Source organism: Staurois parvus, unplaced genomic scaffold (assembly GCF_062004578.1).
Source record: "Staurois parvus isolate SC_StPar_1 unplaced genomic scaffold, SC_StPar_1.0 ptg000104l, whole genome shotgun sequence".
Classification (NCBI taxonomy): Eukaryota; Metazoa; Chordata; class Amphibia; order Anura; family Ranidae; genus Staurois; species Staurois parvus.
In genome coordinates this window covers 4801428-4829279 of record NW_028317900.1, presented here as the reverse complement: position 1 = coordinate 4829279, position 27852 = coordinate 4801428, and the positions used below count along the sequence as shown (strand labels likewise).

Below are 27852 nucleotides of genomic sequence, written 5' to 3'. Positions count from 1 at the left end.
AGTCATCCCTCTGTCTGATGGTTATTATTCGGCTGTCGCTACGCAAGCAACCGAGCATGCTATGGGCCATTTGTGCCAAGGAATGCGAGGGACTCCCTGCCTCCATCTCCACAGCATACTGCCACGGTGCGTCTGGGTCCTCTGTCTCCTCCTCCTCCTCCTCTACCAGATGCTCCTGCTCCTCCACTCCTGTCTGCTGAGTGGAAAAACCACCCATTTCCCTCAATAATTCCTGAGCACCAATGTCCTCCTCTACCTCCTCCTCTTCTTCCTGTCCTGCCCCCACAGGGGTCATGTGGCGTTGAGATCTGTGCACCACGTCTACCGCACCCTGACCAGCCATTGTTAACAGCATTTGTTCCAGGACGTGCAACAGAGGAATGACGTCGTTCATCCCATAGTCCTGCCAACTCACGAATAGTGTGGCCTCCTCAAAGGGCCTGAGCAAGCGGCAGGTGTCACGCATGAGCTGCCAATGGCTGACATCTAAGTTACACAGGGGAGTACCTTTATCCGCTTGTAACATCAGGAAATCAGTGATGGCCTTTCGCTGTTCGTAAAGGTGGTCCAACATATGTAGGGTTGAATTCCACCTTGTTGCAACGTCGCAGATCAGGCGATGCTGTGGAATTCCGTTCTGCCGCTGCAGCTCAAGGAGGGTGTGCTTTGCGGTGTAGGAATGGCTGAAATGCATGCAAAGTTTACGTGACATTTTAAGGATGTCTTGCAGTGGGATGGTGGATTTTAGGAACCGCTTGACAACCAGATTGAACACGTGAGCCATGCATGGCGCATGGCACAACCTTCCTTGACGCAGAGCAGACACCATGTTCTTTCCGTTGTCGGTCAACATGGTTCCGATTTTCAGTTTGCGCGGAGACAGCCATCTGTCGATTTCTCTGTTCATTACACTCAGAAGTTCCTCCCCTGTGTGACTACGTTCGCCAAGGCATACCAGGTGCAGCACAGCGTGACACCGTTGCGCCCTGCACATGTGATATGCCGGTCGGGTAATGGGACTTGGCACGGGGGTGGCGGCTGAGGACACGGCGGAAGAAGAGGTGGTAGAGACGGACATCTTTGCTGGACCAAGGACGTGCAAACGTGGAGGCAAAAGCGGCGTGACCTGTCCAAGTTGCTGGTGCGGCTGTGCCGGCACCACGTTCACCCAGTGGGCCGTAAATGACATGTACTGTCCCTGACCGTAGTTACAGCTCCACACGTCGGCGCTGCCGTGCACTTTGGCAGAGACCGACATGCTCAAAGACTGGCCCACCATCTCTTCTACATGTGAATGCAGGGCTGGCACTGCCTTTTTGGCGAAGAAATGCCGGCTTGGCACTCTCCACCGCGGCTCGGCACAAGCCATCATTTCTCGGAAGGGTGCTGAGTCCACCACTTGGAAAGGGAGGGACTGCAGCACCAGCAACTTGGACAGGAGGACGTTAAGCTTTTGCACCGTCGGGTGCGTGCTCGCAAACTGTTGTCTCTTGGAAACGGATTCCAAGAAAGACTGCTGACGGAATCCGTGAAGAGGAGTAGCAGGAGAAGGAGCATCTGAACGAGCGGAAGATGCCAACGAGCGACAACTCCCCTCAGCAGAGGTGTTGGAGCCTTGACTGGCTGATAGAGGGCGATTGACGTCGGGTGACGGAGCAAGTAACGGAGCGGGTGATGGAGCGGGGGCTGGGGCAGGCAGAACCGCCGTATCTTTATCACGGTTTTCCCAGGCCACCGAATGGCGACGCTGCATATGCTGACGCAACGCTGTAGTCCCAACATGGGCCCCCTGGCCACGCTTGACTTTCTGGCCACATAGTCGACATACGGCTACGTTTACTTCCTCAGGCGGCTTGACGAAAAATTGCCACACCGCCGAGTAGGAAACTTTGCCCCCGCTACTCCTCACTGGCTGACTGCTACTTCCTCCGTGCACACCGGCACCACTACTGGCCGTGGTGGTAGGCTGCAGTGGAGCTGGTGCTCTACTCCGTGGCCGTTTGGCTCCACTGACACTGCTGCGACCCTGCTGCCTCCTGGGCAACCCACCGACTGTTTTGCTCGCTGGCAAGCTGGCACCCTCTTCTCCTGATGATGCGGAAGCAATAGCCTGATGACGACGAGGCTGCCAAGTGCGATCAGCCTCATCATCATCAATTAGGGTCTCCGCGTCACTACTAGCCCCCTCGGCTGCGTGTGGGTCAGGAGACAGACCTGTCTCTAGACCGGCTACCGAGCCACTCTCCTCACCACTACTTCTTCGCCTGGCTGCTGAAGAGGCGGATGTCTCCCCCCGTTCCTGACCGCCCTCTGTTAGCTCTTCCTCACTGTACAGTGGGGCTGAGCCCACAGCATGCGATACTTCGCTTGGTGAGGGAACACCAAAGGACAGGGGCAGGTCGAGGACACGTGATTTCAGTGGGCTTGCTCCCGGGCCATGCCAACTAACGGTTGTGTCTGACGTACCCACCGACCGTTGGCTGTAGGTGTCAGAGGTGACCTGGGAAGAGGAAGACGACCGAGTCAACCAATCGATGACGGCAGGGTTGTCGGTGGAGATACGACCGCTGGATGACACCGGGAGCACTGGCCTCTGGCTGCGACTAGTGCTGCCTTGACCCCTTCCTCTGCTGCCACGTCTGCTTGCTCCTGAAACATTGCCTCCTCTGCCACTCCTCTGCGTGTTGTCTGACATACTCTTTAATTCAATAAGCACCCCAAAAATAAAAACGGATTTAACTCTTTGAACGTACAATAGTGGTTGTGAAGCAGAAAGTCAGTTTATTTAGCACAATCGGTCAATTGCAGCTTGCCGTTGGCTGGAAACTGTACGTTTAGGTCACTGGAATGCACTAATCACCCAAAAAATATTACCGCCACCCGGCGTGTATATGGATTTAACTCTTTGAACGTACAATAGTGGTTGTGAAGCAGAAAGTCAGTTTATTGTACACAATCGGTCAATTGCAGCTTGCCGTTGGCTGTAAACTGTACGTTTATGTCACTGGAATGCACTAATCACCCAAAAAATATTACCGCCAGCCGGCGTGTAAATGGATTTAACTCTTTGAACGTACAATAGTGGTTGTGAAGCAGAAAGTCAGTTTATTGTACACAATCGGTCAATTGCAGCTTGCCGTTGGCTGGAAACTGTACGTTTCTGTCACTGGAATGCACTAATCACCCAAAAAATATTACCGCCAGCCGGCGTGTAAATGGATTTAACTCTTTGAACGTACAATAGTGGTTGTGAAGCAGAAAGTCAGTTTATTTAGCACAATCGGTCAATTGCAGCTTGCCGTTGGCTGGAAATTGTACGTTTAGGTCACTGGAATGCACTAATCACCCAAAAAATATTACCGCCAGCCGGCGTGTAAATGGATTTAACTCTTTGAACGTACAATAGTGGTTGTGAAGCAGAAAGTCAGTTTATTGTACACAATCGGTCAATTGCAGCTTGCCGTTGGCTGGAAACTGTACGTTTATGTCACTGGAATGCACTAATCACCCAAAAAATATTACCGCCAGCCGGCGTGTAAATGGATCTAACTCTTTGAACGTACAATAGTGGTTGTGAAGCAGAAAGTCAGTTTATTTAGCACAATCGGTCAATTGCAGCTTGCCGTTGGCTGGAAACTGTACGTTTATGTCACTGGAATGCACTAATCACCCAAAAAATATTACCGCCAGGCGGCGTGTAAATGGATTTAACTCTTTGAACGTACAATAGTGGTTGTGAAGCAGAAAGTCAGTTTATTTACCACAATCGGTCAATTGCAGCTTGTCGTTGGCTGGAAACTGTACGTTTATGTCACTGGAATGCACTAATCACCCAAAAAATATTACCGCCACCCGGCGTGTATATGGATTTAACTCTTTGAACGTACAATAGTGGTTGTGAAGCAGAAAGTCAGTTTATTGTACACAATCGGTCAATTGCAGCTTGCCGTTGGCTGGAAACTGTACGTTTATGTCACTGGAATGCACTAATCACCCAAAAAATATTACCGCCAGCCGGCGTGTAAATGGATTTAACTCTTTGAACGTACAATAGTGGTTGTGAAGCAGAAAGTCAGTTTATTTAGCACAATCGGTCAATTGCAGCTTGCCGTTGGCTGGAAATTGTACGTTTAGGTCACTGGAATGCACTAATCACCCAAAAAATATTACCGCCAGCCGGCGTGTAAATGGATTTAACTCTTTGAATGTACAATAGTGGTTGTGAAGCAGAAAGTCAGTTTATTGTACACAATCGGTCAATTGCAGCTTGCCGTTGGCTGGAAACTGTACGTTTATGTCACTGGAATGCGCTAATCACCCAAAAAATATTACCGCCACCCGGCGTGTAAATGGATCTAACTCTTTGAACGTACAATAGTGGTTGTGAAGCAGAAAGTCAGTTTATTTAGCACAATCGGTCAATTGCAGCTTGCCGTTGGCTGGAAACTGTACGTTTATGTCACTGGAATGCACTAATCACCCAAAAAATATTACCGCCACCCGGCGTGTATATGGATTTAACTCTTTGAACGTACAATAGTGGTTGTGAAGCAGAAAGTCAGTTTATTTAGCACAATCGGTCAATTGCAGCTTGCCGTTGGCTGGAAACTGTACGTTTATGTCACTGGAATGCACTAATCACCCAAAAAATATTACCGCCGGCCGGCGTGTAAATGGATTTAACTCTTTGAACGTACAATAGTGGCTGTGAAGCAGAAAGTCAGTTTATTGTACACAATCGGTCAATTGCAGCTTGCCGTTGGCTGGAAACTGTACGTTTCTGTCACTGGAATGCACTAATCACCCAAAAAATATTACCGCCAGCCGGCGTGTAAATGGATTTAACTCTTTAAACGTACAATAGTGGTTGTGAAGCAGAAAGTCAGTTTATTTAGCACAATCGGTCAATTGCAGCTTGCCGTTGGCTGGAAACTGTACGTTTATGTCACTGGAATGCACTAATCACCCAAAAAATATTACCGCCAGCCGGCGTGTAAATGGATTTAACTCTTTGAACGTACAATAGTGGTTGTGAAGCAGAAAGTCAGTTTATTGTACACAATCGGTCAATTGCAGCTTGCCGTTGGCTGGAAACTGTACGTTTCTGTCACTGGAATGCACTAATGACCCAAAAAATATTACCGCCAGCCGGCGTGTAAATGGATCTAACTCTTTGAACGTACAATAGTGGTTGTGAAGCAGAAAGTCAGTTTATTTAGCACAATCGGTCAATTGCAGCTTGCCGTTGGCTGGAAATTGTACGTTTAGGTCACTGGAATGCACTAATCACCCAAAAAATATTACCGCCAGCCGGCGTGTAAATGGATTTAACTCTTTGAATGTACAATAGTGGTTGTGAAGCAGAAAGTCAGTTTATTTAGCACAATCGGTCAATTGCAGCTTGCCGTTGGCTGGAAACTGTACGTTTGTGTCACTGGAATGCACTAATCACCCAAAAAATATTACCGCCAGCCGGCGTGTAAATGGATTTAACTCTTTGAACGTACAATAGTGGTTGTGAAGCAGAAAGTCAGTTTATTTTGCACAATCGGCAAACTGCAGCACCAACTGTGCACGACAGCCACCAAAAAAAAAAAAGGGTGTATGTCACTTTAAATTTTCGATTCTTTGATAGCTGTGGCCCTAAGTAACGATTCTGTGTCCCTGAGTAACGATTCTGTGTCCCTGAGTAACGATTCTGTGTCCCTAAAGTCTCTGTGGCCCTAACTCTGTCCCTTAATACAGACAGGTCTGTCTCTCTTGAATGACCGGAGGCTAATGGAGAATTCTAAGATGGCCGCGATTTATAGTGCTGGCTGGCTGCTGATTGGCTAATGCGATCACATGTCATGAATGCATTATGGATCAGCGCGCCTTGTCTGCGCGCCTTCCCAGAGATCCCCGCCCCATCTTCTCTGTCCATTTTCTCCGTGGCCACACATGTCGCCGCCATTTTTGGGAAAATTCGATTCGTGCATCCGAAGTTTGCTAATCTTCGGATTCGTCGCTAATAGAATTTTTCCAAATCTTCGGAACGAATTCCACTTCGTCATGTTCGATTCGCTCATCCCTAATCACGAAGTTACTGTTAGCCACTGCCCAAGAGCCCCCTACCAACCTCTGGAGAAACCCTATAGGAAACAAAAAAAAAGAAGTCACACCAGCCTTGCGCATTATGGTTCTACTAAAGGACTGCTATAAGAGTTGGCTCTTATACAAATTCATAATTGTATATCTTCTGTGTTGTTTTATTAATGATTCTTAGTGTATGTGTTTGCAGGTGTAGCACTACCACTGAAGGAGCTGCTGGTATGTTTTCCACGCGGCTCCCTTTGCTTCGCCTCTCAGACAGGCACAGTGTATTTCCTGCAGCCAAATACACACACACACACACTTCCGCTCGTTGCCTTCAATGACCAGTCTAGGGGATGTTTTGTTTTTGGAGTTTATTGTAGAACTGTGGCTAGGGATGGGGAATTGTAGTAGGATACTCCTAAATCAGAACTATTCCCACTGAGGAAATCTAGCTGATAGTTGAACGCTTATGAAGTCTTGGCTGACAGTACATAGAAGACTTCTCTTCTAACATAGCAGCAGGCAGTTTTAGTAGTGAGCAAAGTCCCTTTAGCAGTAGCGACACTTGGACAAGTTCTTCAGAACACTGGCCAGTGTTCCCTTTTCTTTTTAGTCCCACGCTGACTATCAAGAACCAGAGGGGTAGCAAGCACACAGAGTCCCCAAGATCTCTCAGAGTCTGTACTCACAAATCCAAGGACAGAATAGTTGCCTCCTTCCAATCTTCAAAGCTACTCTCTCAAATGATACCACACAGATCTTTGGCAGACAGCTCCCCATCAGACAGCTTACTGAAGAACCAGGGTCACTCTCTCTAACTAGGCCATGTCCTCATTGGCCTGGGCAGCTGTCCCTACAAAAAAATTTTGTACAAATGTCTAAGCAGAGTATCCTACAAACTGAGAGGGGAAAAGGAAAGTAACATATGTACAAACCCAATAAGGGCAAATAAATTAGCAGTGCAAAAATAAAGTATCTGCTGTACAAGTATTTACACAGGTTAAAACATGTTCACAGGTTTCTTTAGGCACAGCCCTACCAAGTGCAGTTTTTATGAGCACCCTCCACCAAAAATGGAAGTAATTGGTGGGGTGACCACATACCTAACTATACCCTAAACCAGGGCTTAAAATTTCTGCTCGCCAAATGCAAGGGGAAATCCCTTTGTGGCGAGCACAGATGGAGCAGGTGGCTTGCAATGGAGTGGGTGGCTTGCAATGCATTCCCCAGGCCCTGGGGATTGATTTGCATTCTACTTGCGCTCCAAGCCTCGTTGTGAAGCCGTCTTCCGGTGTCTTCTTTGCCACCTTGGGGAACACGAGGAGAGGCCCACTCTGCACTACCTTGGGGGACACGAGGCCCACTCTACACTGCCTCGGGGGACACTAGGAGAGCCCTGCTCTACACCGCCTTGGGGGACACGAGGAGAGGCCCGCTCTACACCGCCTTGGGGGACACGAAGAGACGCCTGCTCTACACAAACGTGGGGGGACACGTGGAGAGGCCCGCTCTACACCAACGTGGGGGACACGTGGAGAGGCCCGCTCTACACCAACGTGGGGGGACACGTGAAGGAGAGACCCGTCAACGGTGCACATCCCTTCACCCGCCAGCTTAAGGTAAATGACATTTTTTGTGCTGAGCTCAAAATAAGCATTTTTTCTTCTGCTGTACTCCTGTAAACTAAACTTACATCTTTTAAAAGAGACTTTAGTTACTAAAGTCTCTTTTTAAAGATGCAGGAGATAAACAAATACAAAATGTTTACTACAAGTTTAAAGCTGTAAAAAACTTGATATTTTGATTGCACCCTATTGCTATTAAGCTATTGCTGTTATGTTTAAATTGACATAATAAAGCTATGTTATAATTGCAGTTTTTTATATTTTGGACTCTTTATTCTACAGAAAAATGTAATTTCATAAGCTTTAAGGGTTCGTGGTTGGAGGCGGACCTGGGCAAGGTTGGGTGGGGCAACTGGTGGAGTGTAAGGTTTGTGCCTGGCTAGTAGGTCTAGACTCAAAATTTTGAGCCCTGCCCTAAACTAATACACTTTAAACAGTATCAGCCATGTACAATATATTACAGTGGAGAACCTCAGCAGAGGCAGAGTAGTTCCTTGCAGTCCTGAAGGAAGAGAAAAGGAAAAAAAGTACACAGGGAAAGCTGAAGATGAAGCAATCAGCTTTGTCTAACCTTCTCCAAAGCATTATTGTATGGAACAGACTACACTGGAGTATTAGCTGCATATAAATGAACCTTCACATATGCTTCCCTTATGTGCATTTTACATGCACAGTGATAGTATGCGTTAATACTAGTCATAGACTGAGCCAAGAAATATACTCATGATTGTGGGAGAAGGGCTGCTGACACTGCAATATTCTGAAACTTCCAACTCACAGGCCTAAAAGGAGCCATAGATCTAGATTACTGCTGTGATGGGTTTCCCTAGAAAATGGGACTTCATAAAACCAAATATGGCAAGGTCAGCTTTCATTACCACAAGATAACAGCCAGAAAACAATCATCTTAGCAGAAAAAAAAACAATCAATTTGTGAGAAAGTAATCATGCTATTGCTTTGTAAAATACAAAATAAACCCTTAGCAGTCAAAAATCACATGAGAAGAAGCAAATTGTGTCAATGAATTATTATCCAATGAAAAGCAAACTGGAAATATTGTCTACAGTCCCTCTGTGAGCTCAATTATGTGTCCAGTACTAATACAGTTGCTGGTTGAATGATATGGTATATTAATGTATGCTGTAAAATCCAGCCTTTACTATTTTGGTACTTTATCAAGGTCATTGGTATACATACAACCCTGGTGGCGAGAAGCACAGGCAGCTGAGACACACAGATCAGCGTTATGACTATTAGACACAGGGAAGGGGGGGGGGGGAATAAATAAATATCGGAGCTTACTGCATTTTTCCTGGAGAAAACAGAAGGGAATTTCTCAGGTTTTACACTAAAAAACTATTGTCAAACCGACTCCGTTCCATCCTTATATCAAAAGACACTAGCTGAAATAATTAAATAATTTTCATGAAATACTAGCAGTGTAAATAATGGTTACATATGACCATGTTTATTGTCCTGTTAATTCCTTATCAAGTAACTGTACATTATATAGACATGTAGCTTCTTGCTCTGTGTTCCATGCCCATGCATCTCTTTTTAAGTCCCTGCACGCTTATCTTTCTCCCCTCCCAGGGAATGCAGTTTCTGACTGGGTTGTTTCTAAGTAGGGGGAAAGAATTCTGGTGGCTTGTATAAGAATTCACTCACACCCCCATGAGTGAGACAGCTGCGATAACACAATGAGCTTCTACAGTACAACTCCCTATGCTATTAACACCACAAGTGCCATACTGTCTAGTTATACTATGGCTTGATGTCCTGAGGGTTAAAAGGAACTCTGCCATGTCTTTCCCATCTCTAGACTTAGGTTATAATATATATATATATATATATATATATCTCTATCTATCTATCTATCTAATGATTCTGCCATAAATGAACACGATCCACACAGCTGCCGTCTTCTCTGGGCCAAAGCTTACACTATATTGCCAAAAGTATTGGGACACCCCTCCAAATCATTGGATTCAGATGTTCCAATGAAACACCTAGGCATGCAGAATGTTTTTTACAAACATTTGTGAAAGAATGGGTTGCTTTCAGGAGCTGAGTGAATTCAGGTGTGGTACCATGATCAGTTGCCATCTGTGCAATAAGTCCATCCAAGAAGTTTCCTTGCTATTAAACTGTGAACGGTAAACTGTGAGTGGTATTATAACAAAGTGGAAGCAATTGGGAACAGCAACTCAGCCATGAAGTGGTAGGCCACGTAAAATGACAGAGTGGGGAAGCGCACAGTGCGCAGAAGTCGCCAACTGCAGAGTTAATAGCTAAAGACCTCCAAACTTCATGTGGCCTTCAAATTAGCACAAAAGTGCGTAGAGAGCTGCATCCAAGCCTTACATCCCCAAGTGCAAAGCAAAGCATTGGATGCAGTGGTGTAAAGCATGCGGTCACTGGACACTAGAGCAGTGGAGATGTGTTCTCGTGTCTGGGTTTGGCAGTTGCCAAGAGAACGGCACTTGCCTGACTGCGTTGTGTCAAGTGTAAAGTTTGGTGGAGGAGGGATTTTGGTGTGCGGCTGTTTTTCAGGGGTTGGGCTTGGCCCCCTAGTTCCAGTGAAGGGAACTCTTAAGGCGTCAGCATACCAAGACATTTTGGATAATTTCATGCTCCCAACTTTATGGGAACAGTTTGGGGATGGCCCCTTCCTGTTTCAATATGACTGCGCACCAATGCACAAAGCAAGGTCCATAAAGACATAGATGAGCGAGTTTGTGGTGGAGGAACTTGACTGGCCTGCACAGAGTCCTGACCTCAACCCAATAGAACACCTTTGGGATGAATTAGAGCAGAGACTGTGAGCCAGGCCTTCTCATCCGACATCACAAATGCGCTTCTGGAAGAACGGCCTATAGACACACTCCTAAACCTTGTGGACAGCCTTCTTAGAAGAGTTGAAGCTGTTATAGCTGCAATAGGTGGACCAGCTCAATATTGAACCGTACGGACTAAGACTGGGATGACAATAATGTTCATGTGCGTGTAAAGGCAGGTGTCCCAATGCTTTTGGCAATATAGTGTATTTAAAATGATCTGTTGCAAAGTGGAAAACTGTTCTGTGGTCAGACAAATTTAAATCTGACATTTTGGCAAACATGAGTGCTGTGTTCTCTGGACTAAAGAGGAGAAGGACATTACGATTTATCAGAGGTCAGTTCACAAGCCTTTATCTCTGATGGTATGAAGTTGCTTTAGTGCATATAGTATGCACATCTGGAAAGGCACAATAAATGCTCAGACAAGAAAGGCTCAACATTCATCTCCCAAAACTCCAGCATTCTGTCTAAGATGCCCTTTTTATACCCAAACATGTTACTGACCTGTTGCCAATTAACCTAATTTACTGCAAAATGTTATTCCAGCTCTTTGTTAGTACTACTTACTTTGCCATATTTTTTTGCCCTATCGCAACTTTGAGAAGTGTTGCTGCAATCAATTTCAAAATCATCTTTTTTTTTTTAATGGTACATTTGATATGCTTTCTATTTTCTATTGTGAATAAAATATGGACTTTCATATTGTATTTTCATGTAGAATTTGCACAGCTTTTCAACTTTTTTGGGAATCGGGGCTGTATGTTCAAAAGAATGCAGACCGCACCTGCAACTAATGCAATGCATGTCTGCAACCAGAGCCCTGCCTTCCAGGCTAAATATGTATCAAAAATTCAAAAAGCATACAAACATATCTTGTTTGACTTTTAAATAAAATGATATGTATGTTCTAACCATAAATTTTCTCATGTATATATATATATATATATATATATATATACACACACACTATATATACACTGTATACACACACTATAGCTTAAAGAACAATGGTATATGATAACATAGCAACAAGCCAGAAACCTCCTTTTAGCTGTTTACAGAGGGCTTATTTTAGAATGATTTCTATGGGTTACAGCACAAATTGCTCTTAAAGGGTTCCAGCCAGTGGATGTTTTTAACCCATTTGATGCTTGGGACATGCAATTTGTTCTCACCTTACACCGTCACCTCAGACTGCCACCTAAGGGCAGGAATCCTATCTTCCTTTCCCGCAAAGTTTAAGCTGACAATCTGTACCTAGATATAGCCAAACATCCTGCAAGGAATGCCTCCCCAGCATATACTATTTATAGCAGTAGGGAAAGAAAAAAAAAAACAACTTCAGATAAATTGATCTTTTAGGCTCTGCTACTGTTCAGGAATAAGTAATAAGCCTGTGCAAATCAGCCATTCAGATTTTTATTGCAGCACAGGGGAGTTATAAATTACTTGTCCTAAAATATATTGGGATTCTAAAAAAGGTATATACTTTTAAAAAGGGCTACAATATTTTACACCATGCAAATACTTAGATCTGTCTTTGTGAGAACAAAAATCTGTTGGTACTAACATGGCTGCAGGGTCTGTCTGAAAATACTATTCTGTCAAACGTTAATGGAGCAACACAAAGTTGTCAACTAAAATAATAACTTTCCATCAATGCAGCATGTGTGTAAGCGGGGCAGTTGATTGATACCCAAGATGGAGTAAATGTACACCAAGACCAGGGAAGGTGAGATAATTATTTGGTAAAGTAGAAGTAACAATTACCATGTTAAAGTGGTGTTTCAGTCAAACTGTAAAAAAAGAATAGAACGTTGGCAGTACTTTAACACAGTCTTTGTACTATAAGGGCCTTTTGGTAGACTACACTACTGGAACAGCATCTGATGAAGGTGGTAGATTGTGGGCAGGGCCTAACACATGGGGTACCATTTCTTGCAAGCATGCTCACCAATCCCTGGGACAAAAAAAAAAAAAAAAAATCTAAAATTTAGGCAGTTCCCTGACTCAAAGATGAGCTTTCACTTTGTGCAGTAAAAATTACAGAGTTGCCCTGAAAGGTGGTGTCCCATGGCACTACACACCATGCCTTCCATAGTTGTTGCATTTGGAGGGGTGCGCTGAGCCTCCCACCAGTCAAAATTACCTCTGTTACCTCACTCCCAGTAACAGAATGGGATCCCGCTGACCACATAGTTCAAACCTCATGTGTGCTTACTGGTAACTCCTTTGTTCTGTACCTTGTGGCCAGGTAATGGGCCTTTGTAATGCTGGTCTGCTACTGGTTGCCATGGGAGACAGACTGCTTGGGAGGGAGACAAACAGCAACCCCCTTGCTACTGGAAGACCTGCCACCTTACCAGGTACCACGCAAATGACTGGTTGCTTCGTGTCTTCAACGTGTGCTTGGTTACTCTTAGCAGTGGTATTACTCTTCCTTGATTTGCGGAGTTGAACATATTCTTCATGTAGTGTAACCTCATGTAGTGTGACTTCATACACAGTTTGTGCTTTACAGACCCTGGTTCTTTTGGATATGACAGAACCAACATACAATCCTTTCAATAACCTCAGACTGGGCTCACAACAGGTAAATGTAACTTTACTGACCGAACTTCGGCATTGCAGTCCAATATGAACAATTCTTTACCTCAACACTATCTGCATATGTGTGGCTGCCCAGGCAGATCTCTGGGAGGAGGTAGTCCATTTAGGTAAAATTCATTGCTGGTGATCCTCCAGAACCCCCAATGTCTTCAGCGGATTGCAAGGTGCAGCAGCCCCCTTCCACAGGTTGAGCCAAGCATGGGGAGGAAAAAAAAAATTGGCAGCCTTGGACCTCAGCCTTCCCATTTTTTATATCACAGGTGTGCTGGCTGAGACCCAAACACCTGGGAACAGAGAATAAATGACAACCTTTTCTCCCCCAACCTGGGCTAGCAGCTAACTCAATAAAACCAAGTTGCAACCTGCTTACAGGCTGATGGGCAGCGCAGGCACCTTAGTAACCAGGTAGGAAGGTCTTCGTGCCAACTTTGCAGGGTTTCCAGATGGCAGAGCCAGGCGTATTGTCCCTGCACTATCCCTCTTTGATCGGAACCTCAACCTAGCTCTTAATGCACTGTCCCTAGCCAGAGTGGATGCTGTTCCTACATTATCCCCTGAGCCCCAACTGCAGTGAGGCAGTGCCATTTATTAGTATTGCAGTCACTAAAAATGGCCATGGAGGTCATTCAGGGCAGCATTGTTCAATGTGACACCTATGGAGGTCTCCAAGAAACAAAAGCTTCTTTCAACCAACAGAGGGGAGGCTGAACTGCACCTGCCTACATGTGCCTTTTATATTAAAAAACTTATGATCTAAAGCCAGTAGTATCATATATACAACCTAGAAATTACACGAGAAACAGGTCGGGTGTTTTTCAGCTTCACTACCTCTAACAGGTTATCTTTTAGGATTCACTCTATCTTGCAAAAGGAGTTTTAAGCAATACATCATTATATTTGTTCCCCATTAAGAAAAACTGGAAACACCTGTTAGGACTTCTTAAAAAATATATCAGTTACAGATAAGGTGATCTACTGCAACAAAGTGTTGTGTAGCTATCCAGCACAATTGTAGGGCCATTCTTTGCTACAACTGCATAATATTTCACATCTATCTTAAAATGATACATCTGCTATGCTTTGCTGGATACCTACATCTACATTCTTCACTAGAGATGAGCGAATCGAACCTGGCGAAGTGGAATTAGTTTCGAATTTCAGGAAAAATTCGATTCGCATCGAATCCGAATTTTAGCAAACTTCGGGTGCACGAATCAAATTTTTCCCTGCAGAGAGCTCCGCTATTTCTGACAGTTCTGACAGTTCATTTACAGCGGTTGAAACATTGTATCTATTTGTTTCCATTTAGGATACAGATGTTTTTATTCGGAAATAAATAGATACAATGTTTCAACCGCTGTAAATGTGAAGGAACTGTCAGAGAACTGTCAGAAATAGCGGAGCTCTCTGCAGATACACTTTTTGCTGTACTGGAATACTTCTTTTCATTCTTCTTTTCATTCTTCTTCTTCTTTTCATTCTTCCTCTTCTTCTTCTTTTCATTCTTCTTCTTCTTCTTCTCCTTCTTCTTCTTCTTCTTCTCATTCTTCTTCTTCTTCTTCTCATTCTTCTTCTTCTTCTTCTCATTCTTCTTCTTCTTTTCATTCTTCTTCTTCTTTTCATTCTTCTTCTTCTTTTCATTCTTCTTCTTCTTCTTTTCATTCTTCTTCTTCTTCTTCTTCTTTTCATTCTTCTTCTTCTTTTCATTCTTCTTCTTCTTCTTTTCATTCTTCTTCTTCTTCTTCTTCTTCTTCTTTTCATTCTTCTTCTTCTTCTTCTTCTTCTTTTCATTCTTCTTCTTCTTCTTCTTCTTCTTCTTTTCATTCTTCTTCTTCTTCTTCTTCTTCTTTTCATTCTTCTTCTTCTTCTTCTTCTTCTTTTCATTCTTCTTCTTCTTCTTCTTCTTCTTTTCATTCTTCTTCTTCTTCTTCTTCTTTTCATTCTTCTTCTTCTTCTTCTTCTCATTCTTCTTCTTCTTCTTCTTCTTCTTCTTTTCATTCTTCTTCTTCTTCTTCTTTTCATTCTTCTTCTTCTTCTTCTTCTTCTCATTCTTCTTCTTCTTCTTCTTCTTCTCATTCTTCTTCTTCTTCTTCTTCTTTTCATTCTTCTTCTTCTTTTCATTCTTCTTCTTCTTCTTTTCATTCTTCTTTTCATTCTTCTTCTTCTTTTCATTCTTCTTCTTCTTCTTTTCATTCTTCTTTTCATTCTTCTTCTTCTTTTCATTCTTCTCTTCTTCTTTTCATTCTTCTTCTTCTTTTCATTCTTCTTCTTCTTTTCATTCTTCTTCTTCTTTTCATTCTTCTTCTTCTTTTCATTCTTCTTCTTCTTCTTCTTCTTTTCATTCTTCTTCTTCTTTTCATTCTTCTTCTTCTTCTTCTTCTTCTTCTTTTCATTCTTCTTCTTCTTTTCATTCTTCTTCTTCTTCTTCTTCTTTTCATTCTTCTTCTTCTTTTCATTCTTCTTCTTCTTCTTCTTTTCATTCTACTTCTTCTTTTCATTCTTCTTCTTCTTCTTCTTCTTTTCATTCTTCTTCTTCTTTTCATTCTTCTTCTTCTTCTTCTTCTTCTTCTTTTCATTCTTCTTCTTCTTCTTTTCATTCTTCTTCTTCTTTTCATTCTTCTTCTTCTTCTTCTTTTCATTCTTCTTCTTCTTTTCATTCTTCTTCTTCTTCTTCTTCTTCTCATTCTTCTTCTTCTTCTTTTCATTCTTCTTTTCATTCTTCTTCTTTTCATTCTTCTTCTTCTTCTTTTCATTCTTCTTTTCATTCTTCTTCTTCTTTTCATTCTTCTTCTTCTTCTTTTCATTCTTCTTTTCATTCTTCTTCTTCTTTTCATTCTTCTTTTCATTCTTCTTCTTCTTTTCATTCTTTTCTTCTTCTTTTCATTCTTCTTCTTCTTCTTCTTCTTCTTCTTCTTCTTCTTCTTCTTCTTCTTCTTCTTCTTCTTCTTCTTCTTTTCATTCTTCTTCTTCTTTTCATTCTTCTTCTTCTTCTTCTTCTTCTCATTCTTCTTCTTCTTCTTTTCATTCTTCTTTTCATTCTTCTTCTTCTCATTCTTCTTCTTCTTCTTTTCATTCTTCTTTTCATTCTTCTTCTTTTCATTCTTCTTCTTCTTCTTTTCATTCTTCTTTTCATTCTTCTTCTTCTTTTCATTCTTCTTCTTCTTCTTTTCATTCTTCTTTTCATTCTTCTTCTTCTTTTCATTCTTCTTTTCATTCTTCTTCTTCTTTTCATTCTTTTCTTCTTCTTTTCATTCTTCTTCTTCTTCTTCTTCTTCTTCTTCTTCTTCTTCTTCTTCTTCTTCTTCTTTTCATTCTTCTTCTTCTTCTTCTTTTCATTCTTCTTCTTCTTCTTCTTTTCATTCTTCTTCTTCTTCTTCTTCTTTTCATTCTTCTTCTTCTTCTCATTCTTCTTCTTCTTCTTCTTCTTCTTCTTCTTCTTCTTCATTCATTCTTCTTCTTCTTTTCATTCTTCTTCTTCTTTTCATTCTTCTTCTTCTTCTTCTTTTCATTCTTCTTCTTCTTCTTTTCATTCTTCTTCTTCTTCTTCTTCTTTTCATTCTTCTTCTTCTTCTTTTCATTCTTCTTCTTCTTCTTCTTCTCATTCTTCTTCTTCTTCTTCTTCTCATTCTTCTTCTTCTTCTTCTCATTCTTCTTCTTCTTCTTCTTCTCATTCTTCTTCTTCTTCTTCTTCTTCTTCTTTTCATTCTTCTTCTTCTTCTCATTCTTCTTCTTCTTCTTCTTCTCATTCTTCTTCTTCTTCTTCTTCTTTTCATTCTTCTTCTTCTTCTTCTTCTTTTCATTCTTCTTCTTCTTCTTCTTCTTTTCATTCTTCTTCTTCTTCTTCTTCTTTTCATTCTTCTTCTTCTTCTTCTTCTTCTCATTCTTCTTCTTCTTCTTCTTCTTCTTCTTCTCATTCTTCTTCTTCTTCTTCTTCTTTTCATTCTTCTTTTCATTCTTCTTCTTTTCATTCTTCTTCTTCTTCTTTTCATTCTTCTTCTTTTCATTCTTCTTCTTCTTCTTCTTCTCATTCTTCTTCTTCTTCTTCTCATTCTTCTTTTCATTCTTCTTCTTCTTCTTTTCATTCTTCTTCTTCTTTTCATTCTTCTTTTCATTCTTCTTCTTCTTTTCATTCTTCTTCTTCTTCTTTTCATTCTTCTTTTCATTCTTCTTCTTCTTTTCATTCTTCTCTTCTTCTTTTCATTCTTCTCTTCTTCTTTTCATTCTTCTTCTTCTTTTCATTCTTCTTCTTCTTTTCATTCTTCTTCTTCTTTTCATTCTTCTTCTTTTCATTCTTCTTCTTCTTCTTCTTTTCATTCTTCTTCTTCTTCTTCTTTTCATTCTTCTTTTCATTCTTCTTCTTTTCATTCTTCTTCTTCTTTTCATTCTTCTTTTCATTCTTCTTCTTCTTTTCATTCTTCTTCTTCTTTTCATTCTTCTTCTTCTTCTTCTTCTTTTCATTCTTCTTCTTCTTTTCATTCTTCTTCTTCTTCTTCTTCTTTTCATTCTTCTTCTTCTTTTCATTCTTCTTCTTCTTCTTCTTCTTTTCATTCTTCTTCTTCTTTTCATTCTTCTTCTTCTTCTTCTTCTTCTTCTTCTTTTCATTCTTCTTTTCATTCTTCTTCTTCTTTTCATTCTTCGTCTTCTTTTCATTCTTCGTCTTCTTTTCATTCTTCGTCTTCTTCTTCTTTTCATTCTTCTTCTTTTCATTCTTCTTCTTCTTTTCATTCTTCTTCTCATTCTTCTTCTTTTCATTCTTCTTCTTCTTCTTCTTCTTTTCATTCTTCTTCTTTTCATTCTTCTTTTCATTCTTCTTCTTCTTCTTTTCATTCTTCTTCTTCTTCTTCTTTTCATTCTTCTTCTTCTTCTTTTCATTCTTCTTCTTCTTCTTCTTTTCATTCTTCTTCTTCTTTTCATTCTTCTTCTTCTTCTTTTCATTCTTCTTCTTTTCATTCTTCTTTTCATTCTTCTTTTCATTCTTCTTTTCATTCTTCTTCTTTTCATTCTTCTTCTTTTCATTCTTCTTTTCATTCTTCTTTTCATTCTTCTTCTTCTTCTTTTCATTCTTCTTCTTTTTTTAATTCTTCTTCTCATTCTTCTTTTCATTCTTCTTCTTCTTTTCATTCTTCTTCTTCTTTTCATTCTTCTTCTTCTTTTCACTCTTCTTCTTCGTCGTGCCCTGTGACTGCCCAAATGAGTGAAGTGTGCGGTGATTCTAAGATCGACGGCACTCATCTGCATGTCATACTGACTGACAGTATTATTTCTCTTCCCCAGCAGACTCCAAGGGCATTTAAATTAAAGGTACAGTGTTCTGCACTAATATAAAGGCTCTCTGAAGCCTAGAAACCCTTTAAATAAGTTAAATTTGCGGCGAATAAATTTGCATCGAATCGAATTTCTCCCGCAAATTCGGCGAATCGGCCGAATCGAATTTTTGAATAATTCGCTCATCTCTATTCTTCACCATAATATTTTTTTTACTATAAAAATATAATCGACCACTCATTGTAGACATATGTATACTTTTTAAAAAATCCTTTTGTCAATAAATGGGAGTTCCCCCAGTAGTAACAGTGGTGGCTTGTATTAACCCCTACAGCCAGTGGTGTATTTAGGTTTTGTGCTGCCCTAGGCAACAGAAAAATTGCCCCCCCCTGCAGAGAGAGCCTGACATTGACCAACACCACCCTTCCACTACCACTGCCCCCCATACACCAGCCACCATCTGCCATGGCAAGATAGAGAAAGACAGACAGACACTCACCTTCACAGCTCCGCACATCCCTGGGAACAAGAGTCGGGCTGTGCATACACCATCATGAAACCCGCAGGCTCTCTTGGAACCCACCAGGTCCTCATGCCGTGTGTCTATTCTGCCATCCCTTCTTCCAAGGGACAATGCTGCCCCCCCCCCTGAAAAATGCAGTCCTAGGCAACAGCCTTGTGGTAAATACACTCCTTTCCTTCAGCACCAAAAGATCACAGCTGTAGGGTATCTGAGGGAAGGAGAGGGCAACCACCAGTATAAAAGGGACACTTTTCATTCAATGGAAGTACTATCCCTGGTGCCGACTTACAAAAAAATAAATGTAAAAACTGTATTTCTACTTTTGCTGCCAAATTTGATAAAACCCAACCATATGTTTGTAATGTGTTTCCATTCACACAGCATGCCTACATTTTTTAAAATATTTCTTAAAAACTAAAAAAAAAAAAAAAATTAGACATGCTGTGTGACTGGGAATACATTACAGTGTGTAGCTTTTAGATGTTTCTCAGAACATATCATGGATGGCTGAAAGGTTTTTGAACAATTTTTGAGTGCGCCTGTCCAAGGCCTTCCCCTAATTAACATACAATGCAAGAAGTCCAGCCTCTACACCTTTAACCCTTTGTTGAGACAGTGTACAAATCTAGTTACAAATGATAACAGTACAGGCAGATTTATTTATGGCAAAAACAGCTGCCCAGTCCTAACCCTCATAAATACAGTAGCAACAATGCTGTAAGGCCCCTTTCACATGGACATTCCATATGTCCGTTTTTCATCTGTCTGTTTACGGATGAAAAACAGACATCCATGTATTTCTATGGACTTGCGGATGTAAACGGATGATCATCTGTTTACATCCATTAATGTCCGCATCCATTAACATCCCTTTTTTGAACGGAAGAAAACCCTATTTTTAAACAGATGTAAAGAGACAGAAAAACGGATGTGAACTGATGAAAGCTGATGTAAACTAAAGTGAACTGATAAAAAGCTGGTGTGAACTGATCCGTTTTTTTTCGGAAAAACCGTGACTGAACTGAAGATAAAAAAAGTAACGCCTGTGTGAAAGAAGCCTAACAGTAATAAAAACTAATAGCCTCAGCAATTTCAACATTTCTGCATTACACTCTTGTAATGAGATGAGAGTTATCATGTAATTACATGAGAGTGGTGACTCTGTTCTCAATTCAGAAACAGTTTAGCATCGTTGCCACACAATCAGAGGAACTGCATTAGGTGGACCTTCCTTGCAGGCTGCAGGCACACTTACTGTATAATTAAGTGCTGCAACACATTTTAATTTTTTTTTTAAATGGCAGGATATAGTTCTATTTTAAAAATGTTTAAGGAGAATTTCCAAAGATAAGGCTCAGGTATTGTCATACAGACCTCTTCTGGTAAATTTAATATTCTTCGGAGCTTCAAATAAATGTTTAATGAATAAATTTGATTACTAAGAACCATTATTACTGAAATGTGTTATCCTGCAAAGTTGAGCTCTAAGGCCCCCGACTACTCCCCGACTCCTTCATGAAGTCCTATAGCAATGGAGAAACTGAACATTGAAATGTAAGCAATATCTTGTTGTGAAGAAAAATATTTCCATATACTTCCATAGAATTTAGTTTCAGAAAGATTCTCTCTTTTGAAAAACGTTAGACCAAAGATTCATCTTATCAGTGCAGTAAGCTTGTGACTTTGAGGCCTGGAAGAAAATGCCTTGCTTTCTTGGGAAGATCTCTTCTCTCATACAAGGGATATAGATTGTCCTTTGATACTCCCACATGAGGGGAATAGAAAACCTTTCCTGGTCAAGATTTGGTCACTGCTATTACTTCTTAATTTTTTTTATCAGAACCATGAGAATATAGTGAAAATATAAAGCAAAAAAAAACAGACTGAGATCAACATGCTGTCTAAAATGGTGACAGTGATTTAGGCAAATTAAAATTTTAGGTACCAATCTACCAGATGCAGGGAACAGGAAAAAGAACTAGGAGCAAACCCAATGGAAAACTCCTTGGCGAGGATTTCAAATCCACCAATTTAAAAGGTTTCCCAAAACAGTTATATTTAGGCCATGGCTTGAATTATACAGTATCTGTTACTAGTGTGCTTATGTCAGCTCTCAACTGAACTGCCACGCTATCAAATTGGCTGGTCATATATGTGCAGCACTTTGGCAACTGCAGTTCAAACAGAGGCTAAAATGGCAGATTCCTTGGCTGTAAAGAATAGGAAGCATAAGTTCCACTTTAATATCTTGCTCTATACTCACATCATATCCTTTAACCTGAGATGTTACCTTCTTATTTAGGAAAAATCTGTAAGGGGATGTGTGTTATACTATATGTTTACTCCAAAGACAATTGTGAAGTGAAGAATCAAAAGGTCTGGGTGTTGAATGACATCACCTACATGAGAAAGGATTTGACTTCCCCATTCACTGGGCTTACAGTACCTTGGGTTTGGCCTTATCCATTTCCTGGGTTCTAATAAATCATCTTTCCCTGAGGAATCCAGCTGGACTCCAACTCTGGGATATTCAGACCTCTTAAAATTCTGTTGGGGTCTGCATTTATTCCTGGCCTTTGAAGGGATTAACCCTTATCCCTATTAAAGCCTTAGGGATCTTATTTAATTGTGCCCCATAGAGTTTGCCATGCTTAAAGGGCATCTATCAGAAATAGATCCGCAGGGATTTCAGATCCCCGCTGCTTTCTCTCCTCTCCTTGCAGGGATGACAGCACAGGCTAAACGATTTTGATTGGTCAGCACTGTCATGGTGCTGGCCAATCAGAAGCCACATAGTCCGTACTGTCATATCTGTACTGAGAGGAGAGAAAGCAGTGGGGATTTGAAATCCCAGCAGCTCTCTCTCCTCTTCTTGCAGGGATAACAGTATGGGCTAGATGACTTCTGATTGGTCAGCACCATGACGGTGCTGACCAAACAAAAGTCGTTTAGCCTATACTGTCATCCCTGCAAGGAGAGGAAAAAAATCTGCTGGGATTTCAAATCCCTGTGGCTTTCTCTTCTCTCCTACAGCTAAAAATCTGGAACATTGCCATAGCTTCTTTTCCTACAGCTGAGAATCTGCCTCCATCCTCCAATGGCCAACAACAAGGTATACATTCCCACACGCCCTCCTCTCCCTCTCTCCGCTCAGCTTGGGATCAGTGAAGGGAGGTTTCCCCTACTGCTCCTGTGTGAACTCAGGCTATGACAAGCCTGGGTTCACACAGGAGCAGTGGGGAAAACGCATGCGATTTGGACAGGAATAGCATTCCTGTTCAAATTGCATGCTATACTTTGCGGTGCAATTTGCGTCAATACATTTTGTATATATACACAAATCTCACTGCAATGTATTGGTACTCGGTATCAGCGAGTACTTGACTGAAAGTATCAGTATTTGTACTGAAAGTATTGGTATTTGTACTCACCGATCAAAAAATGGTATCGGTATACACTTGTTCAATTGCTTGGTAACATAAATGGCTAATGAACCAATCACATGGCAGCAACTCAATGCATTTAGGCATGTAGAAGTAGTGAATACGACTTACTGAAATTCAAACCGAATGGGAAAGAAAGAAGATTTAAGTGATTTTTAAGGCCCCATTCAAACCAGGGCATTTCAAATCGTGGCCAGAAACACCAAGATTCTGCCTGTGATTTGAAAACGTGCTGTAAAAACACGTGATTGTGTGTTCAGGTGCCATTCATTTCAATGGCACCTGAAAAAGAAGGGCATTTTTGCCATGATCACGGTGTGTCTGTGTAACAGGTTAGTTTTTGGGCATTGTGCGTCCCGTGATTTTGTTTGGGCTGGTCTGAGTATTTCAAAACTGCTGATCTACAGGGATTTTTATACACAGCCATCTCTAGGGTTTACAGAGAGTGGTCCGAAAAAGAGAAAGAATCCAGTGAGCGGCAGTTGTGTGGATGAAATGCCTTGTTGAGGTCAGAGATCAGAGGAGAATGAGCAGACTGGTTGCTGCAACAGAGAGTAGGGTCAGAATTTGGCATAAACAATGAAAGCATGGATCCATCGTGCCTTGTATCAATGGTTCAGGCTGGTGGTGGTGGTGTAATGGTGTGGGGATATTTTCTTGGCACTAGCAAGGTGTACCTAATGAAGAGGCCGATGAGTGTATATAGTTTGATTTAAAACAATATAAAAAAAAATGCTATTCAATTAATTTATTAAATTAATTTGTGTTCTGCAACACTAGAGCAGTGATTTCAAAACTACAGCTCAGGTGCTGGATGTGGCCATTTGCTTGCCTTTATCTTGTTCTTGGGGCACTATTCCACCAACTGAAACAAATGAGGGAGCACCATTCCCCCACTGACATCAACGGGGCATTATTTCTCCTATTATTTATTTCAGGTACTTATATAGCGCCGTCAATTTATGCAGCGCTTTACATATATATTGTATGTTCACATCAGTCCCTAACCCTCAAGCGGCGTACAATCTAAAGGTCCCTAACTCACATTCATACATACACATACTAGGGACAATTTAGACAGGATCCAATTAACCTACCAGCATGTCTATGGAGTGTGGGAGGAAACTGGAGTACCCGGAGGAAACCCACGCAGGCACAGGGAGAACATGCAAACTTCAGGGAACTGGTGTTGTAGTTGGAAATCGAACCAGCGACCCTAGTACTGCCAGGCGGATTCATACCAACGATGGGTCACTGATGCTGAGGCATTTTCCACTCGCACTGGCCACAGCCCAGTCCCCCTAAAACCTGAAAGACAGTAAACTGACTCTTTGCATAGAAAGCTTGGAGACCCCTGAACTAGAGAAAGAAAGACTGAGAAGAGGTTTGGAGATCTAGGATTTTTTTTGCAGATGTCAAAATACAGGTTTCAAGATGTGGAAGCATCTGGAAGCATAATGCTTTTCTATGGCTGAATGTAAACCAAGATGGATGTTCAGCAGCATATAGGTGCATTTAGTATAGTTACGGTATATTTCTCAATGTCTCCTACATTTAAATAAAATAAACACATGGGGCCTGAGTGATTAAGACCTTACGTTTTTTGAGCCCCAATGCAGAGGGCAATGATTTTAGCAAAAGAAACACACACACACACACACACACACACACACACACGCACACGCACACACGAAACTCGAAAAATTAGAATATCGTACAAAAATTCATTTATTTCATTAATGCAACTTAAAAGGTGAAACTAATATATGAAATAGACTCATTACATGCAAAGCAAGATAGTTCAAGACGTGATTTGTCATAATTGTGATGATTATGGCTTACAGCTCATGAAAACCCCAAATCCACAATCTCAGAAAATTAGAATATTACATGCAATCAATAAAACAAGGATTGTACATAGAACAATATCGGACCTCTGAAAAGTATAGGCATGCATTTGTACGCAGTACTTGGTTTGGGCCCCTTTTGCAGCAATTACTGCCTCAATGCGGCATGGCATGCAAGCTATCAGCCTGTGGCACTGCTGAGGTATTATGGAAGACCAGAATGCTTCAATAGCGGCCTTCAGCTCTTCTGCATTGTTTGGTCTCATGTCTCTCATCTTTCTCTTGGCAATGCCCCATAGATTCTCTATGAGGTTCAGGTCAGGTGAGCTTGCTGGCCAATCAAGCACAGTAATCCCACGGTCATTGAACCAGGTTTTGGTGCTTTTGGCAGTGTGGGCATGTGCCAAGTCCTGCTGGAAAATGAAGTCAGCATAGTCTGCGGCAGGAAGCATGAAGTGCTCCAAAATCTCCTGGTAGACGGCTGCATTGACCCTGGACTTAATGAAGCACAGTGGACCAACACCAGTAGATGACATGGCTCTCCAAATCAACACAGACTGTGGAAACTTCACACTGGACTCTCCATTCTTCCTCCATACTCTGGGTCCTTTGTTTCCAAATGAGATGAAAAAGTTGCTCTCATCAGAAAAGAGGACTTTGGACCACTGAGCAACAGACCAGGTCTTTTTTTCTTTAGCCCAGGTAAGACACTTCTGAAGTTGTTTCAGGAGCGGCTTGACAAGAGGAATACGATATTTGAAGCCCATGTCCAGGATCCGTCTGTGTGTGGTGGCTCTTGATGCACTGACTCCAGCCTCAGTCCATTCTTTGTGAAAGTCCCCAACACTTTTGAATGGCCTTTTCCTGACAATTCTCTCCAGGCTGCGGTCATCCCCGCTGCTTGTGCGCCTTTTTCTTCCACACTTTTCCCTTCCACATAACTTTCTATTAATGTGCTGTGATACAGCACTTTGGGAACATCCAACTTCATTTGCAATTACCTTTTGAGGCTTTCCCTCCTTATGGAGGGTGTCGATGATGGTTTTCTGCACAACTGTCAGGTCAGCAGCCTTTCCCATGATTGTGATTCCTACTGAACCAGACTGAGAGACCATTTAAAGGCTCAGGAACCCTTTGCAGGTGTTATGGCTTAATTAGCTGATTAGAGTGGGACACTTTGAGCCTAGAATATTGCACCTTTTCACAATATTCTAATTTTCTGAGATTGTGGATTTGGGGTTTTCATGAGCTGTAAGCCATAATCATCACAATTAGGACAAATCACAGCTTGAACTATCTTACTTTGCATGTAATGAGTCTCTCTCATATATTAGTTTCACCTTTTAAGTTGCATTACTGAAATAAATGAACTTTTGTACGATATTCTAATTTTACCAGTGTCACCTGTGTGTATATATATATATATATATATATATATATATATATATATATATCTGACTCTGCTGCACTCTTGTAATTACATGCATCTTGTAATGTTGGGTGAGCTTGCCTCCTTCCTTTGAACACTTTCTTTGTACTCATGTTGAATACCTAATAAGAATAAATAAAAAAAAAAAAGTCCCACGGCTTGCTGTGACATGGGCATAGGTTCTGTGGTAGTATCACATTTTACAAAAAAATTGCATTAAAATGGCAAAATATTTTTTGAACATTACATGGGCTTTCAAGTATGAATTACTGTATACCATGATCATGTATGCAATATAGTGATACAGGGTTTTCAAGTTACAATGTCATTAATCTCACAGGGTTTATAAAGGAAGACATGAAATTGTGCTTGGTGCATAGGTTTGAGTACTTACTTTCCATTTAATGCTTGCTGATGGAAGTCTGCAGTTGTGTAGGTCATGAAAAGGCTTTCCCTCTGCAGAGAAAATATGGTAATATGCATAAACGTTCTTGACTGTTAGTCAATAATAAAAAATGATATTGAAGCCTAATACTCTCTTTGAAACAAGAATTTACCATATCTGTCACCCACTTGCATAATTTTAGCAAGAAGGCATTTTTCTTCTGCTAAATTTTTACTCTACAAGTAAAATACTAGCATTAATTCCCATAATGCCTTTCAGAACAGAAATTAACGATGAGAAAATGCAAACAAGCGTTTATCCTGTGTAGATGTATCCCTGACCTGCATTCCACTCGCTGTCAGCAAAATTAACTTCAGACAGCCCTTTCAAACTGGTTCATTTATTCACATGGCTGTACAGAGAGAACACATGGAACAGTGAAGCAAACACCAGAGCATGGCAGTACACTGTTAAACATTTTCCTTGTGAATAGACCTGCAGAGCCGCATAGGGATTAATGATCTCTTTTTTGCCATCTTGTGTAATGTAATGATATTGAGATATTGAACACGGCATGGCAAGGAGAAGCAGAAATACTGTACGTTAAATGTACATCTGGACAACTGTAAGTCTGTTACTTTCAAGCCGTTTATAACTACAAATATATAGAAAGTGCAACGCTAAAATAAGTGAATGATATTATAGTGAAAATAAAGTGCAAGGTCAACCTAACATAGTGAAGAGAAAAAAAAAAAAAAAGATGATCACTGGAACAGTCAAGTGCAGCATATAAAAAAGGGGTTAACATGAGGGGTGATCAAAGGGTTAACTGTGTGCTGGGAGTGTTTTACTGGGGGCGGTGTGTTGGTGCTTCACTGTAAGCACACTGCTCTAGATGGCTGTGCATAGCACAGCCATCCAGAGCAGTGTGCCTGAGCAGACAGAGAGGACGACTGTTAGTAAACAAAGAAGCCCTCCTCCCCCTTGGTGATCATTGAGCGCCGGCAGGTAATCACCAGCTGGGACCCGGTGATTGACAGCCATGACTGGCGGTGCCATTAGGGCGCGCGCGTGCCCCCTACCCGGAAATACAAAATCATGTATGTATGTATATATATATATATATACACACATACACACACATATACACATATACACACACACACACATATATATATATATATATATATATATATATATATATATATATATATATTTGAACGGAAGAAATCCTCATTTTTCTTCTGTAAAAAAACGGAACTGACAAAAAAAAAAACAACAAAAAAAAAAAACAAAAACAGATGTTAGCGGACAATCCATGTTTATTCAAATATGCATATTTCTTAATTTTCAATAAAACAATAATCTATGACCAAGTTAGTGGTCCAAGAAGGAAGTGACATGCCTGTGAGATCACGTTTGACGGAGACATGGCCAAAGATGTGTCCCATGAGAGACTAACCTGGTCTATGCCAGGCCAGGATTATGAGACAATTCCTGTCGTGACTACAGTGATAGGTGTCACTTCAATAAATATTTCTTTCCAGATTCTTTTATTTGTAAACCTAACTGGTCGGAACTCAAAGCAAGGCAGCGTGAAAAATGTGGTAGATGTCTTAAGGGGGGGAGAGGCAGTGCTGCAACTTGTAGTCCACATGTAAATAATTGAAGGCATGCTGAAACTTGTACTCCACCCATTTGTCATTCTTAGAATTTTAGGACTTGTAGTCCTCCCATTTCCCTTGGCATGCTGTGACTTGTAGTTCACCTATGTCTCCTTTGTTCTCAAGCACCTTTGTTTGATTTTCT

General features: G+C 41.3%; 1 protein-coding gene across 9 annotated transcripts in view; it reads right to left on the bottom strand.

Annotated features, from left to right (window-relative positions):
* Positions 1–27852, bottom strand: part of LOC149467665 (uncharacterized) — a 325880-nt gene that overhangs the window by 260410 nt on the left and 37618 nt on the right. For all 9 annotated transcript variants that reach the window (XR_016311875.1, XR_016311878.1, XR_016311873.1 and 6 more), the window contains exon 2: positions 26053–26114. Coding sequence is in view for 1 of the 9 variants with exons in the window: in XM_089671286.1 (XP_089527412.1) it covers positions 26053–26059 (7 nt within the window). In the remaining 8 variants the exon portion in view is untranslated. The remainder of the gene's footprint in view (positions 1–26052; positions 26115–27852) is intronic.